This window comes from Lepisosteus oculatus, chromosome 2 (assembly GCF_040954835.1).
Source record: "Lepisosteus oculatus isolate fLepOcu1 chromosome 2, fLepOcu1.hap2, whole genome shotgun sequence".
NCBI classification, from domain to species: Eukaryota; Metazoa; Chordata; class Actinopteri; order Semionotiformes; family Lepisosteidae; genus Lepisosteus; species Lepisosteus oculatus.
In genome coordinates, this window is record NC_090697.1 from 58,597,850 (window position 1) to 58,616,228 (window position 18,379).

Consider the following 18,379-nt stretch of genomic DNA (forward strand, 5'->3'; position numbering starts at 1 on the left):
CTTTCTTGCAAACAAAGTGGTTTGTCCTTTCCTGCAAGTTGATTTCACCTCACACTGATCCTAGATAGATTGTGTCTACTGTTTTATACAATATGCTTTTACAAAATATTTTCTCCAGATTCAAACATACTAATAATAACAAAACCCAAGATTTAGTGAAAGGTAGTTAATACCAAATTATGATGCTTCTGTGGGGTGATCTCTTCTTCTATCTTGGACATTCCTGAAATGTGATGGCATGTGACATATAGGTTAGTTAAAGGTTTATCACACTAAGTGATGCACAACTCTGGGTTCCTCAACAGCTGCACAATTGCGAGAAAATAATACCATGGTCCTACCTGCTGGCAGAAAGTTCTTGGTTCTGGAAGCATTAATTCAAACAATTTATAAATTAAGTTCGGAAATGCATATGTCCTGGGTTGGTCATAGCTCTTCCCAGAGTTTGTACCCGTGTTGGAACTAAATACAGAATGAAGCTAGTTCTGTGGAGAATGTGACTGAAGAATTTCTTTACACACCAACATGAGGAAAATGCAGGTGATGCATGTGTTACCAATGTGTGAGGGATTGGTGAGTATGCTATTTCTTTGTGAGCAAAAAGAAAAAACAGTAGAACAGCCCAGTTTTTACAATTCTTAAGCAGTGCCTAGTTACCATCACATTTTAAGCAGTTATAAAAAACAAACATTTTTGTGAATTACAAAGTGTTTTTTTATTTGGAAGTGTAGTGTAGAACACCAATCAAGATCCAGAAAAGAAACACAAGGCAAAAAAAAGTACAATGTGTAACAATCAAAGTCAATTCTAGTTCTTCAGACATCATTGAGGATTTGGAGAAGAGACCTAAAAAACTTAGAACTATGGTACTTCAAGGCCAAACAGACATCACTGTTATTGGTTAACACTTTGAAAAGAACGTAGTGATTATTCTCTACTGTCCCCCACTAGTACTGTAGGAGATCATAACACATTCAATCTGATTATCTTTGACCACAATCTGGATAACAAATGCTTTTTACCGTTTATGCTTATAGTCTTCAAAAGTTCAGCAGTCAAGACCATACTCTCCAATTGCATCCACTAATGGCTTGTGACATTTATAAACATTGGAAATAAACCTCTATGATTTTCTAATTGGTCCAATAATACTGCAATACCTGTGTAATTGTAAAAGCTAAATATAATCAAATATAATTTGGAATGAAGCTTACATTCTTCTTAGACCAAACCAAATAATCAACTGTTTTTACCATGTTCAAGAAAATGTGAGCAAAGACAATGCCATAATGAACTCTAAACTGCAGTCATAACACTGCATAATACATACAGTATCAACAACATTTTAATTCTAATACATATTACAAATATGTTGCTGGTTACAAACTTGATAATAAACTGCTGTGCACTTGGTGACATACTAACACTGGTGATTAACTATCATACTGTTATTGATTAATGGTTTGCAATGCACATCTTATGAATACAAATAAGAGTGTTTCACTAACAATGCAAGAGTTGTGGTAAGTTTTTTAACTAATTCTCAGAACAGAAAAGTAAGACAACTCTTGTTCAGATATTCATAAAATAATCCCATTTTTGAATTCTAACTCTAAAGTGTTATTGTTACTGTGTATTTGTAACTCCATCCCTTCATGCCTTAATTCTTTCCCATTTACACACTCAGAAGTTAATATTCAGGTATCCTTATTTCTATAATGTGTAAGACATTAATGCATCATTAATGTGAGATACTCGTTTTTGCTTTTCACCACACAATAGCTGATGAATGTAATTTAAAGCCATTTGATTCACGATTCCTGGTAATTATCAGTATTAAGTAATCACCTAAATTAAGCATCTTGGTAATTAATGTATACTTAATTATTTGCGTGTTGTGACTGTTTTTTATGCTTTTCAACTAAGCTTTCATAACATTACATTATTTTTTGTCTTCTGAGTGTTGCTCTGTTCATTTCCTGGTCTTAACAGTTCACTGAAAACATCTACCTCTTAAAACGTGGACTGAAACCTTGCGCATCCTATTCAGTCAGGAAGAATAGGAAATCCTTCCATTTCCCTTGACTCGCTTAGAGAATTATTTTAACAAGCTCAACGCATGCCACCTCTGTACAACTAACTGTCAAAAAGGCATTGATGCTCAAAGGCAAAATTCTGCTGCGTCAGTCAGAACAACAAGCTGAAAGATAATGAATTCATCTTAAAGAGGCTGATCTTATAATGCCAATCACTATCGCTTCTGATCTGGCATTTTAAAAAAAAGGTGGCTAAGTGCCTAAGTGCTCAGTGAAGGAGCATGGGCCTGTAGCTTACTTGCTCACTTTTTTAACAAAGCTCTGGATGTCTGCCGCCAGCAGCTCTGGCTCCTCGAAAGCCCCAAAGTGTCCCCCACGGGGCAAATAGTTGAAAGACACCACGTTCGGGTACTTCTGCTTCGCCCAGATTTTCGGCAAGTGCACCAGCTCATTGGGAAAGCAGGCAACGGCAGTGGGAACTCGCACAGGTACTCTGGAAGACCAGAGAGAAGGTAAGAGAGAAGGTAACTGTCAGAACAGTGGGGAGCCTCTGGCCTGTATGTTTTAGTATTGATTCTCCCATAATATCACAGAATACAAAGTCTGAATTTTTTTGCTTTTTGTTCAATTCATTAATAGAAAGAAAAAAACTTCAAAGAAGTTTCCCTGAAATCGAATCAATTTTTTCCTCTGCCAAGTGAAATGTTATAGTTAGTAGAGTGGGCTTACCAAAACTGGAATTCTGCTCTTAAGGTTCCTACATCTTTACAAACTCACTTGTCATGTTTTTGAGTGCCGACTCCTCTCCCTAAGATTTCCTTGTAGAGGCGCATTGAGGAAATAATAGAACCCGTCACCCAGTAAATCATCACGTTAGTCAGGAGGTCATCTATGGAATATTTCCTGAAAATTGAACAAGTTAGGGATTGAAAAGAGTGTCCAAGTGAAACCACAAATTATAAATAAGGTGACAGCAATCAGGTAAATAAGTTAAGTTATAATGAACTATTAACAAACAAACTGAACAGCTTTAAATTTCTTCTTCAAGGTGTGCGACAATAAAAATGGCTGTTTTTTGTAACAAGTTTTGTGACCCACACACGGCTTTAAATGGCTTGAAAACCACAGCATATGGAAATAAAGTACATGTCCCCATGTAGTGCCCTCCAAAAGTATTGTGACAGCAAAAACAATTTTGAAATTCTCTGCAGTCAAGTTATTTGTTTTTGTGACACTGTGGTTATTATTCATATTAACTATCATATAATCTATTTTATTTTTGAGTCATTCCAAATATACATTTGATCATATCATAAAAAAATACTCTGTGTTCAACCCAATTACTTTAAGTTATCATAAGAATTGGGACAAATTCACTTTAAGTGAATTACAGAGTGTAAAAGTTAGTATTTGGTTGCATATCCCCTTAAGGCAATAACAACCAGTGAGTTCAACACAAAGCTTATTTTTATTATGATTAAAGCTATTCATGAATTACCCAAATATAAAATGTATATTATATATTGGATTTGTCATTTACATTATATTAATGATCACATACTGTACACAAAATGCTGGATTGTAAAGTCAAACTGTGTCGTCTAAATATGAATGTCACAACAGTTTCTAACACAACAGTTTCTAAGGGTGTTGCTCTGTACTGCCTTTACAAACATTTGTGCAGTCAATAAGGTTTTATACATGTGTACAATTCTGCCTGATGAACTATGATCATATGCATGTCTACTGTAAATTTTCACTTCACTGTGCAGTGCCACTCTAGAAGTTTTGCAATGTCACTTGTTCTTATATGTCACTTGATTTTATAATTTCATTTTATAATGAAATTATAAAATCATTTATAATTTACTTAGTTTTTAGGAATTTAAAACTTTGATCGCCCAAGGACAATATTCTCTTTCAAATGGCTACCAAAGTATTAAAATAATTTTAAAGAATTTAAATAAAGGATTAAATCTCTTTGATAAAAAGACATTCAGGAAAAAAAGACAGCAGATACCTCTCCAATCCTCCATCTTCCAGGTTCCTGAACTCTGGATCAGTCCATGTGGAAAACTTCTCCAAGATGTACACAGCCAGGCCAACAGGAGAGTCATTCAGTGCACGACCTGCAGAATGCAAACACAATATACAGTACATATCAAACTGCCTGTATAAATGTTTGGGATCTCAAGGAAAATAAAGTGCATCACTGGCATTGGGGTACTTTTTGCTTTTTTGCCCTCCACAGAGATATGGACTTATCCTTTTTAAAGCATCCTTTATGTGGAGGGTACACTGTTGATCTTAAATTGAGGAAAGCACACATGCTTAAAATAACAGTGTTAACACTGTATACTTTGGCTTGGTGCTCCAGTTCTATTATTGGCAGATATGAATGAGGAACTGTCCACTTGGGCGGTGAATGTGAGAAAACAATGACTTTAGAAATGTCTAAACAAATATACTTTGCCAATGACAAAGACCTCTTAGTTGTTGTCTTCAGGAATATTAACTTCAGATCTTTTGAAACAAGAAATGAGATGCCTACTAATAACTCATAATACGATAAGACCTGAGATTCTCTGGAGAGCCCAAGCCAGGAAAAACAACAAGATATCCATAAACTTTAGGAGAGAATATTCTGAAGAGATAAGGTATAAATCCCTTTCATATACTTGCTTGAAAAAATATCTTTACTAATGCCCTCCCACTGAAAACATACATGTATAGGGATGTTTAAAATATTCACATAAAAGCAACACAAAAGTAAAGAAAAGGCAGACTTAGCTTAAACCTTCAATTATAAAGAAACTTCAGTCAAAAAAGAGGCAACTACATGTATAACACACGGTATCTATCCTAGATATGTTATAGGATTAAAAAAAAAAAACTGGTAGAAAAAAAAGTTATGTGATTGTTATTGCAAATCATAGATTATGCAGTGAGAATAAATTATTTTTATTAGAATCGGCACAGTTGGCTCTAAATTCCAAAAACGCAAAGACATTACTGTAAGACAGTAATGGATTTTGTAAAAGCATCTTTCCACATTAAGTACAAGATAACCACATTTGTCTAAACATGCAATGTTCACATTCATTCCCACTCTGTTAATGGCAAAAATAAACTTTGAAAAGTAAATTTGCTGTTGTTTATCATCATCTGATTTCACAAAGCCTCAGAAGCCTCAATGAGTCAATTATTACAAAGCCACCAGGTAATCGATAAGGTCTTACACAGAAGCTTAATACTCAGAACCACTTCATCATGGGGCCAGTCAAAATAATTGTCCAAAGATATGAGGTGAAAGATCTTGGACCTCAGTATCTCTAATGATGACTTTAAAATAACCATAAGACATCCCAGAGTTGACTGATTTTCACCATTCACATATTCTAGGTGAATGTAATAATTGCTACCCCAACAGGAAGAGAACACAAAATAATTTTTGTGTTCAAAGTTTTACCCTGATGTGCAGTCAGAAATGTAGTTTGAGAGGATAATTTATACTAGGGACAAAAACTGGATATTTTCTATGAAGTACAGAAATGGCTCCATTTCATAATGTAGTTTGAGAGGATAATTTATACTAGGGACAAAAACTGGATATTTTCTATGAAGTACAGAAATGGCTCCATTTCATAACCTCTGGTTCTGGAGTCCTTGTTAGAAGTGAGGGTTAGATGGATTCCAACAAATATTAATTTGAACTTGAAGCCCATCTCCAGATTTACTACCACATGGTTAAAGTAGCATAAAATTAAGGTGCTCAGCTGCCCATCACAATCTCCAGACCTCAATTCAACAGAACATCTATGGTATGAACTAATGAAAATACTTTACAAGTACAATCTGAAGGAGCTGGAGAAGTACAGTACTAAAGGACTAGAAGGATTAAAAATTCCATACAAAATGAGCCAAAATCCCTACTGAAATGTGAATGAACGTATTAAAAGGCTACAGGAAGTACCTTCTCTGTATTATCCCATCTAAAGGAAGACCAACAAAATACTGCTTACTATGATGTGAAACTGTTTTTGTTGCAAACTCCAGTACAGGAAGTCTTACCATTTCCATGCTTTTGTTTACTCGTGCAAGAAATACTGAATGTTCAATCACATATTTTCTACAACCATAAAAATGGGAAACAGATAACAGGAATCAAATCAAAGCTTTGTGTGAAGTACATCACTATCATTAATATAGCATCATAACACAGAAATAAAGGCACTGATATCACAATATAGGGCAGTGATAACAACTAATAAAAACTGCATTAAGGCTGAGTGTTCACACCAAAGCTAACATCGGCTGACGTTTCAAACTGAAAAGGTAATTCAATCCCTGATGACATTAACAGCCCCTAACCTAGCCTTGGCTGCCTAACTCACCTGCAGTGTCAGGCTTGGTGGCCTGAATGTGCATGTACCCCGACTCCTTCAGCAATTCCACGACCACCTTCTTCATGAAGGGAAAGAGACGCTTGACGTCGTGATCCTTGAGCTCAAATAGCCCGGGAAAACGCTGCCCAAAAAGTAGAGACAGCCCCGCAATCAAGCCAGGATTGGCCACCGACAAAAAGCTGAGGTGCAGGCCTTTAACACGACTAAAGTAAGGGACACAAGAATATGGTTATACAAAGGACAGGAAGCCATGTGGTTCACCTTGTAAAAGAGGAAAGGTGAACCCTCATAGGTGAAAGTAAAAGGCATATTTACTTTAACAAATAATAATTTAATAAATTTAGCACAGATCAGTCAATTAAAAGTTTTGTATGCCTGTATCCTTTAATAGACTTGAGAGGTTATGTGAAAAGCAACCTCACTGCCAGTCTCCCTTGAACTGTAAAGAAATCACAGCTGTAATCACTGTTACCTGTTTTAAGCACACAAAGTTAATTAAATGGGCGGTCTCTGGTTCCAGCCATAAACCCTATGATTCATTAGTCTTAGACTACTGTACATGGTACAGCTAAAATATATCATACTGTACCTGATGACTGTAATGACTTTAAAGTTTATTACAACTGTTGGTTTTTGTGTTTCTAATGCATACATCCACCATTCTTATAAAATAAACATTTGAATGTATGGATATTTTTACATTTCTCAGTTCCAAACTTTCAGTAACCTTTAAAGGTCTGTTCAGCAAAAAACATATCAACCATTCAAATAGATTGAAAAATCCTCCAGTTACCCTGAATTCCAATTTAGTGCAATTCATTTTAATAGCACAGAATTGAACAAAGGCAGGAATTAACCCACCCCCCCACCCCCATTTTTGATCTTTTACCTGGGCTGCAGCTGGGCTATATTCGTACAGATGAGACATCCCCAGTCACCTCCTTGAGCATAGAACTCGTTGAAGCCAAGTCTCTTCATGAGCTTGTAGAATATGTGAGCAGCACACACTGAGTCAAAGCCTGCCAGGGACATTGATCACAGCTTCATGTATTTGTACACACAGCCACCCTTCAAAACCACCCATCCGTTTTCTACCCACTTATTCTCATTCAGAGTCACAGAGGGAGCCGGAGCCTATCCCAGCAGGCAGCAGGAGCATGGCAGGGTAAACCCTGGACAGGAAGCTAGTCTATAGCAGGGCAGACACAGACACAAAATCACGCACGCATGCAAAATATTCCAAGAAGCCACTTAAATTAACAGGGCATTTTTGGACTGTGGGAAGCAACTGGAGCACCTTGAAGAAACCCATGGGAACACAGGGAACACATACAAGCTCCATTTGGCGAACACCCCAGGTCCAAAACTGAAATTGAAATAGCTAACTGTTGAGGAATCTCATCACCTGCAGCAGAACCTGAAGTTAAAGCTCAAACTGTACATTATTACCAGAATGAATTAAACCAATACATTTTTCCTTTCTCATGAGTAAAACTGAATTACAAAATGGCAGTAGCTGTGTCGAAATGAATAAGTTTCCTGTGCAAAGATGTGTTTTTTTTCACATGGCTGAAGAATGGCTGGAGTTTTTCCCCCAATGGTACCACAAAACGTTTGCATGAGCTTTGCCAAAAGACAAACAGCATTGACACCATCACCTCAGAGCTCCGGCGGCAAAAGGCTCTACTTTAACAGAAGAAAGCAAAACAGGCCCTGATATACTTCATACCTAAAAGGAACATCAGCAGGGTGGTACAGTACAGCCTACTTTATAACACTGCATTGTGAGCTGCAACAGCACCCTTTAACAAATAAACAGTGACAGACACAAGCATTTAATGACTATGCACTGTCTCGATCACTTGAATGTCTTTAAATCGCCAGCAGCCATATCACCTTGCAACTCACAACTGGCTAAGCAGGTGTGAGCCTGGTAAGTACCTGGATGGGAGACCTCCAGGGAAAAACTAAGGTTGCTGCTGGAAGAGGTGTTAGTGGGGCCAGTAGTGGGCACTCACCCTGCAGTCTTTGTGGGTCCTAATGCCCCAGTATAGTGACGGGGATACTATTCTGTAAACAGGCGCCATCCTTAGGATGAGATGTAAAACCGAGGCCCTGACTCTCTGTGGTCATTAAAAATCCCAAGGCGTTTCTCAAAAAGAGTAGGGGTGTAACCCCAGTGTCCTGGCTAAATTTCCCCATTGGCCCTTACCAATCATGGCTTCATCACTCTGTTCTTCTCCCCACTAATAGCTGATGTGTGGTTCTAGCGCACTATGGCTGCCGTTGCATCATTGCACATTGGTAGTATTTGAGGGGAGTCCCCATTACATGTAAATACAGTGACCCTTCTCCTCAGCTCACTCCATTACCTTACCTTGTTTATGAGGTGCCTCAGAGAAACCATAACCTGGAATGGAGGGACAGATGACTTGGAATACAATGTCATCAGGGTTGGCGGGCTCGGTCAGGAGAGGCAGGATTCCGTAGAATTCAAAGAAGGAGCTAGGCCAGCCATGTACCATGAGCAGAGGAATGGCAGTTTTTCCCTCAGGGAGGTGAGGAGGACGCACATGGATAAAGTGAATGTCAAGCCCTGAATGCACAGACACGCACTGTTAGAACTGCAACTGTATTTAAACGCTGCACCAGAACTGAGAACATACAAATGCAGAAACATTTATTGCTTACTGATCTTTCTTTTAATATTGTTTGGATTCCAAATCCTGGCTTTTAAAAAAGTGTCTTTAAATACCAGTCTGATCCAAAGCATAAAAACAAAGGTGACGCTAATCCAGGTCAAATTTGCCTAACATCTCTTAAAATAATTTTCATTGGCAAATTTGTTCTGGCAAATATTTGGAATGTTGTAATGTGTGTTCTGGAAAAAAATAGATTAAAGTTTGAAAATGACTCCTTTAAAGTTCACTTTAAGAGACTGCCAATATAAAGAAGTACTGAGAACCATCCTCAAACAGGCCCGTTTTAGGAAAATAAGTTGAAGGTCATTAAAAAATACTGGGACCTCCCAAATGGCTAAATCAGCAAAGGTGCTTGCCCAAGCATAGGGTGACCTCTATGATCACGGGTGTAGTGTGTTTCATGTTGCTAGATCTCTGAATGAGATTGCCCATGAAGCAGTACACATGAGATGGGGTCAGTCAGTCAGTGCTTGCGCAGATCTCCCTAGGTTTGTGGTGCTGATAGCCTTTCAGTGAGGGCTCAACCTCCAAAACAGGGCTGTTTTCCCTGCAAAATGTGGCTTAAAGGTCAGAATGTGTGCAGGCACTTCCATACTCTCCCGTGTGCCGTCATGGGTATCGTCGCTGATACCCAAGAAAAAAACATAACTGGGTATCCCAGATCGGGCGAGTATAATAAAAATAACTTTCAAAATAAGGATTCCAAATAAAAAACTGAACCTCACCGTCAATTTTGGTTTTAAAATGTGGATATTTATTTAGTTTTGCGACTTGCTTTTCCCAGTCAAACTCGTTCCTCCAGTAGGACACCACTTTTTGCAAGTATGTGGAGTTAAATCCATAATGGAACCGGCTTTCCTCCAGAGAGGGAACAGGTCGTGTCTGATCAATGCGTCTGTATAAATCCTGAAACACAGAATGAAATCTTTTGGTTCTTTTACAGATGTGAGCAATCACCCTCATAAGCTGCAATTTTCTATGCACAGCTTATACAATTATACGAGAGTGCTACAAAAAGAACCCTCAAGGGCAGATCACTTCCCTTCATCTGTCCTGAAACAAACTTCTCGCATCCTCATGACCCCACCTGAATCTCCTCAGTGGACGTCTGCACTCTGAAAGGACGAATGGTCTCGTCCTCCGCAGACTCAGGCCGCTGGCCTGCTCCCCACCAGCCATCCTCAGCCTCCAGTGTCTCCTCCACCTTCTTCTTTCTGAACACCAGCAGACAGACCACTACTCCCAGGGCCACAGCTGCTGCCACCTCCAAAAGCATGGTGCCCAATGCTACAGACATAGAAAGCAGAGAGTCATCCATTTTCTTGAGCACCGAGCATGGGTAGACTGAACACACTGGGTGTGTATTTTTTTAATAGATTTTATAATATTCTTCATTTTTGCAGACAAAACCCTTTGGGGGAAAAAAAACAGTAAATCAGTAATCGGACTAAAACAACCCCATTCTTCCCCTGACCACCTCATAACTTTAACACCCTACCTGCATCCATCCATCCATCCCCACTTAAATTGGCCACCCCTTGTGTGCAAATGTATGTGAATACAGGGGGTATTACTGTATACTTTCTTGCACAAAGACCTGTAACTTTATTTTGAAAGTGTGAAAACTCACGATACGAGTGGAACTGAAAAGACAGGTGGCTATTCCCCAAAATAGAGAATATTTTAATATTGTATGTTTAATAGCGTTTTAGATAAACTTATAATCTGCAAAATGCAGAAAGTGGTCAAATCTGTGCTATTCTGTAATTCAGAATGAAAGCCTGACTGGCTTGTTACAAACACTGTGAAGGCCTATTAAAGTTAAACAACAACTTCCATGAACAGCAAAAGGGATTAGCGTATGAATTAGCAGAGCCCTTGAGCTCCCTCAAGACAATGAATTTATCTTCTTTCAAATTAACGCTTTAATCTAAGTCTCACCCTTTTACTTCTACATGGCACACTGAATGACAAAAAACATCCATTGGTATGCACTGTATCTGAAAGTATATTTAAAAGACTCTGAAAGTACAGTAGACTGCTGGCAGGTAACTGCCAAAATAAAGAAAACACTCAAGTAAATGAGGGATACAAAATATATTCAAAGCAGGTGCTTCCACAAAGGTGTGGTTCTTGAATTAATTAAGCAGATAACATCCCATCATGCTAAGGATCACGTATAAAAATGGTGAATAGGCCCAGTTTCCTAATATTCTTGATACCATGGCTAGAAGAAGAGATCTAAGTAATTCTTAGAGAGGGGCGATAGTTGGGGCACATTTGCCAGGAGCTTCAATGGCGAAATCAGCTCAACATGCCGATGTTTCACAAGGAAGAGTGGCTAAGGTGATATTGACATGGAAGTCTGAGGGAAACCCATCATCAGCTAGGGGCAACTGTGGATGAAAGCACATACTCCTTGGCAGTGATGTCCAGATGAGTACCGTTGACTGCAAGTATTAATCTACGGCGCAAGCAGGCAGCTTCATCAAGTCACAGTCCGTCAGACTTCACAGAGAGAGATACTATGGTTTGGTTACAGTGCATGAACACCCTTATTGGGCCTAAAAAAGATCTCTTGCGGAAAAGGTGGTGCGTCCAGTGGTCTAAAAGTCACGTGGTCAGATGAGTCATTCTTCACCCTGTTCTCAACAAGTGGATGAGCACACGTGTACATGTGCCAAAAAGGTTTAAAGGCTCATGTGCCTGTTTCCCACAGTAGAAGGGGTCTGCTGGCTCTGTTCTGCTGTAGGGTCCATTTTCCAGGAATGGTTTAGGTCCACTCCACTCGTTAGAGGGCAAGGTAAATGTCAATATACAGTATAAAACGCCATGCTGAGTCATCACAATTATCCTACAGTGAAGCATTTTTTTCCTGATGGGAGTGGAATCATAGATGACAATGCCCCCCCTATTGACAGGGCACGTGTGGGTACTGAATGGTTGTGTGAGCATGAAAACGGTGGAAGCTATATGTCCTGGCCATCCCAGTCACCAAATCTCTAAAGATGGAAGATCTTCCTATGGAAGATCTCGTGGTGTCACATTCCTCCAGTGGAGTTCCAGACATTTGTAGAATCTATGCCAAGGCACCTCCAAGCTGTATGAGGCTTGATGCCCCAGTGCCTTATGAAGACACTCTTATGTTGGGGTTTCCTTTATTTTGGCAAGTACCTGTACTTTCCATTACAAAACGTTCTGTAAACATTCTCCCCCACAGATAGCCACTCCCTGCAGCTTTTACTGACCTGGCCTTCAGAGAGTGGAGTGAAAGAGTTCCCCCTGGAGAATTGCAAGAAAAATAAAATGTGAATAAGAAATGCATAATAACATTAGAAACAAAGGAACAGGAAAAGGTTTATTCCATGCTGAAAGGAAAAGAGATACAATGTTTTGGCTCTGGAGCCTTCTTCAGGTGCCCACACACAATTTTATACTCACGGGAACAAGTAATATGTTTATTCCATGCTGAAAATAGAAGAAAACAAAACGTTGAGGCCATGGAGCCTTCTTCAGGTGTGAAGCTCAGGAATAAACCCATTACTTGTTCCTTTACTCACTTTAAGTGTATATCACAAGGAAATGCAAATCACTTCCTGAGGATCTGCTTTGCTGTAGTCAAGAATAAAAACAATATCTTATTTGTCTCAACTGTTTTCTAACAATCCAAGGAGATTTAACCTACAGCATTTATGAAGTCATTGGCATGCTGTTTAAATACATCTCTGTTTATCGTAACACAACACAATTAAATAAAGACATAAAGCAATTTCAAAGTGGATTTCTGTGTATTGACCAACAGTCCTAACCTTAAATTTACAGCAACAATGTTGTTACAGCTACAGTAAACTTTCACTTTTCAAAATACAAAATTGAAATTGAAAATTGAAATGTTGAAATTTCAAAAACAATTATATAAAAACTAACGTTTTCTTGACATGTTCAAAAATTTAATATATTTTGGCTTTTTATGATTTGCATTATATCTGATCATGCTCTTGCCTACAGATCGTATGGATGTCTATAGATTAAATGGAATTAAAACATTCCAAACAAAATACATTATAACAAAATAAAAAGAGCCGCACAGCTGCTCACAGGTTGCTAAGTAATCAAGAAAGATGGCTGCCAGTGAAAACAGGCCTGGCAAAATCTCTCCTGAAAAAGTTGAAGTTGAACTAAAGCAGTGAACAGGAAAACGAGAATTGCAAAACTGTGCTAAAAGTAAACAAAGTCTGGAACAATTTTTGCATCCACATTGTTATGAAAATGAAAAGTAGCAGTTCTCATGAACTGGGAAAAGAAATGAAAGGAAAACAGACATTTGCTCTCATGACCCTTAACCTAAATGTTGTTTACACACAAGATAAAGGCTGAGGGCCATTTGCAGTAATCTGATGATCCTTGGAAAAAAGGAAAAGATTACTATTGCAGCAACTGAAATGGGGGTCAAGTTGGACTAATAAACTCAAAAGTACTGGTTGTCATCTGAACTACTTTCTGCAAAAGGCATGCTTAAATTTCTGTAGAGCCCCTTCTTTATATTTAATTTAGAATTTAGATTTTTTGTCTCTTTTGTCTCTTCCAAAGCATAATTGCTCATTACATTTTAAAGATTGGCAGTCAATTCTGACAAAAAACTCTACTTTCAGAATTGAAGGAAAAATTGGTATACCAGATAGAGAACTGTGGTGGGGGATCCAGCAATGAAAATGGCCATTGATGAATATCTGATCATAGAAAACTGATTTTCAACTCAAATGTTTATTCTGGAGAGTAACACAGTGAAACACACATTTTATTTTGTATTTTGAACATACATATGCCTCCCTCTGACTGTGCTATACTCGATATTTACCAAAACACTTTCGGTAAGTAATCACTGCACATTCTTCAGTAACTTATTTCACCTTTCAGAACATTAACTAAAGTACAGGACAGCTGTAGGCACAGCATTGCACAAAATAGTTGAGGAGGGTGGCAAAGAGAGCTTCCTTTCTATAGCATCTCCTTACTTGGATCCCCTTCAGCCAAAATTGTTCCCCCTTTCCCTGTTTCAAATCCCTCTCAGATGAGACCCTAGGAACTCAAGTTGCACTTCCCAAAATACATATGGGGTATAAATCACAATTTAATCCCCTTCCCCCTCACAAGCTTTTCATTAACCTCTGTGTTACCAGTTGACAAACCTGGATAATTACAAAAACACCCCATAATGGCCTTTTTTAAATGACCATATTTCAAAAACATATTTGAGATAAAAGTGAAATGTTCCGTCCAATCCATTACTCATAGACCAAATGTGGTGAATTTCAAGAAAGGTTGAGATGGTCATTCCAAATTCAGGTCAGTTTTACATGAACTGACCCACTTACCCATTGACTGTGAAGGCAGGCAACAGGGCAACGTTATCACTTGCGAAATTATTCAAAAGGGTTGGGTCAGACTAGTCAAAAACCACCTGATGAAAGCAAGCAGGGAAATATGGTATGCTACTCGCTAGTCAAAGTATAAAACATTTTACGCCATTTCTAAGTACAGTATGTTCAGTACTGTGGCTTCAGAGTCAGGATAACCTGAGGAACATAGAATTTCTATACTCTCATTCTAGGGGACCCGTTTTACTGCAATTAAGTACTTAATTACATAATTACTAACACAGCGCTTTTTAATTGAACTATGTGCTTGTTGGACAGCGTTAAAAAATAGGTTTAATGTTTCCGATCCCTCCTAAAGAGTTTATTTCACAATATTTGCACAACATAATTACTGAATTTGTAACATTTAAAAGCCGAACAATCAACACAATTTGTTTGCACAAACTTTATTGAATTGTTTATAAAAATAGTTTTAATGTTTCAGATCTCTCCTAAGCTGTTTATTTCAAAAAGTAGTACGGTGCACAACATAATTACTGAGTTTGTAACATTTAAAAGCCGAACAATCAACACAATTTGTTTGCACACTGTACGACAGGGTTAAAAAATAACTCTATCTTTGATAGCTTTATTGAATTGTTTACTCGATATTTTCTCATCAGTAAGGACTCATTGCTTGTTTTTATTTTCGAGAAACCAAAGATCGCGAGTAATGACCGTAAGGGAATGCAAAACGTTGCCATTTAAAAAACACTTATCAGCCGCAGGCCCGATTTAGCCTTTTCTGACCAATCCTACAGTATTTAAAGAATTCAGCAAAATATTAAACAAGTTCTTCGTCAGTCGTTATTCATAGCAAGGATTATACTAAGTAACATTCTATTAGTTTTTTTAACGCTTAAAGCAGATACAAATAACACTGTTGTTTTTTTCCTTAAATTTAGATTTTGGGGAAATTCGGATACAAAAAGCAAACACTGGAGTGAAAAACTTATCCCTACCTGACAACACGACAGTTGCACTGATTCTTCCGCTCCCAGACTTGCCTAATACAAATGCATAGAAGCTTAGTGTAATGGTTTCTGGGAAATGTGGTTTTTAAACTCTGCACCCAACGGCGTCAATTTGATTGAAATAAAGACTTTTAGTAAATGTATTAGAAGTTTACAAATATAAGGGTTTCGTGTAGTGCTTCTTATCTGGTTACGTATTGACTTATTGCGAAAAAAAGCATAAACATTAGACAGTTTCAATATTCAATAAGTATTCAAGGCCTTATAATAATCGACAAAATAATAATAATAAAATTGCAGCAGACGTATTGGGCCCTTAACCAAATTCCAGTGCTGAAAAAGCAATAAAACGCAGGAGAATTCTTTATTCCGACAATTGAAAATGCAGGAATTTGAAAAAATAGCAACGCTTTAGTTTATTTCCAAAAAATGAACATTCACAACCAGAGTACATGTAAAGCATTTGAAATTCAGCAATGATTAAAGCTTATTTGCAAGCACAAGCCTTAAATGTAAACATGACTGTGTTGCGTATCCTTACAGAAAAGCTCCAGGAGACATTTACCTAAGCTGTTCTAAAAAATTCATTTGAGGTCATGTTTCAGTGATGATTTTGAAGAAGTCAATTGGGTTAACTTTGTCTTTGCCTTGCAAGATTTTGAACACTTGAATCAGGTTTTTTCAGATCAAGATGAAAAATATTCAGCTCTTTAGTGTTTGACAGCATTGGACATTCCTTTTAAGCCTGGAAATATATCTGGTTACTGTTTTTTTAATGGATTCTAGAGCGTCAATATGTTTGTCATTGGTATTTCCATGACCAAAACTGAACACAGGGCATTGTACAATTTTAATATAACCTCCCTTGATATACATGCTGCAATTTCAATATACTTTGTATATTAACACAGATATATGTTAACATCCTTTTTGCCTTTTTTATTCTTCCCCACAGTTTCTAGAACAGGAATAGCTACAGTAATCTTCATTCTGGAAAGCCACAATCCAGCAGGTTTTAGATCCCTCTTAAATCAGTAATTAGCTGGTTAATGTGTTCAATTTAATCAGGAATGTTATCCGTGAGAGCTACAGGGTGTTGTAATTTGGATTTTAAATGCTATTTAAACTGTGCCCTGCAATGGACTGATATCATGTCAAGTGTATACTTGGCCTTGCGCCCGTTGCTTGTTGAGATAGGCTCCCACTCCCCCTCGACTCTGAATTGGAAGAAGTGGTTAGGGAATGGAAGGTGGATGCTCAGTATCTAAACTGCTTAATTGAGCTCCTCCTCTTCCATGATCTGAGCAAGTTCTGTTCTGAGGATTTAGAAATTCATAATTTAAAGGTGACCATTAAAACCAACAGTTGATTAATGGTCAACTGTTACTGTGATCCAGCCATAGTGCACCAGAACACTCTGGGGAGGAGAGCAGAGTAATATAGCCTATTCATAGAGGAGGATTATAAGGAGGTCATGATGAAATTGGCCCTTACCTACTCTTTTCGAGAAACACCCTGGGATTTTTAACGACCACAGAAAGTCAGGACCTTGGTTTTATATCTCATCCGAAGGACAGCGCCTGTTTACAGTATAGTGTCCCCATCACCATACTAGGACATTAGGACCCACATGGACCACAGGGTGAGCACCCCCTGCTGGCCCCACTAACACCTCTTCCAGCAGCAGCCTTAGTTTTTCCCAGGAGGTCTCCCATTCAGGTACTGACCAGGCTCACACCTGCTTAGCTTCAGTGGGTTGCCAGTTGTGAGTTGCAGGGTGATATGACTACTGGCCATGTAATTGTCAACTGCCGGGTTTTTACCTAGTCATATTTTTCAATATGTTTTGCAGGTTCTACAGTTTACTAGTCCTCCTAGTTTGGTATCATCTCTGAACGTACCTATTTTGCCAACCAGAATCTAGATCAGGGCTAGTCATCTCACCCCACCCAATCCTCTCTATTCCTGTACTTTGATGTAACCAGCTCCTTTATTGCTATATTGATCTTTCTGATTATCCGTGTAATCATTAACAGGTTATAGCAAAACTAGTTTTGATTGGAGCTGATTATTAAAAAATTGTTTACTGGAGCAGATTGTAGGGGAAACAAGTTCAATAGGTGTGATTTAGATATTTGATATAAATCAGGAAGACCAGTGATCTTGAACTTGTTTATTATGGTATTCTCCTAATAACATTGCCTACATTTAAGCATTCACCCCTTATCTGTACTATTTTTCCCATTAATCAATTCTGAAGCCAAGCACACAGATTAAATGTCTACACCTGCAAACTGAAAATTTGTGTTTTTATGAATAATTTAATTAACAACTTCCTGAATAAATAAGAAGTGTCATATACACTGTTTGTATAAATCTTCATAAGTTAGCTAACCAAGACTTATTCTTTTTAAATCCATTTAGACTTTTTAATTTCTAAATCCATTTAGACTTAATGGATGACCTTCACTTTAAATCAGCAATTTTCCAGTTAGAAACTTTTAAACACCTCTCTTGTTTCTTTACAATTGCAAGAATAGTATGTTTTATCTTCATTGTTAATATCCCTTAATATAGGACTTTGTTGCTGCTCAGCCTGAGGCAAGGTGTATTTCATCTTTCCCAAACACCTGAGTGAATTATTCATTTTATGTCTCCTAACAAAAACATGTAGCAGAGATATGAGAATTTTTTTTTATTTCTTATGATTAATAAGGACTATATTTCTGCAAGCTGGCATGGTGGTATGCTGGTTGACATTGTGCCCTTGCGGTGCTGGGGTGTTATCTGTGTGGAGTTTGTGTGTTCTTACTGTGTTTGTGTGGATTTCCTCCCACAGTCCAA

The 18,379-nt window shown here is 37.9% G+C and overlaps 1 protein-coding gene across 1 annotated transcript; it reads right to left on the bottom strand.

The window, feature by feature from the left end:
* Positions 1-690: 690 nt before the first annotated feature.
* On the bottom strand, positions 691-15,592 carry ephx1 (epoxide hydrolase 1, microsomal (xenobiotic)). The gene is made up of 10 exons (XM_006625766.3): positions 15,524-15,592; positions 12,393-12,426; positions 10,232-10,431; positions 9,870-10,050; positions 8,820-9,038; positions 7,332-7,461; positions 6,431-6,645; positions 4,057-4,165; positions 2,814-2,939; positions 691-2,529 (listed from the first exon to the last, which is right to left on the bottom strand). The coding sequence occupies exons 3-10, from the start codon at positions 10,418-10,420 to the stop codon at positions 2,331-2,333; spliced, it is 1,368 nt and encodes a 455-aa protein (XP_006625829.2). The 5' UTR covers positions 10,421-10,431; positions 12,393-12,426; positions 15,524-15,592; the 3' UTR covers positions 691-2,330.
* Positions 15,593-18,379: the final 2,787 nt, after the last annotated feature.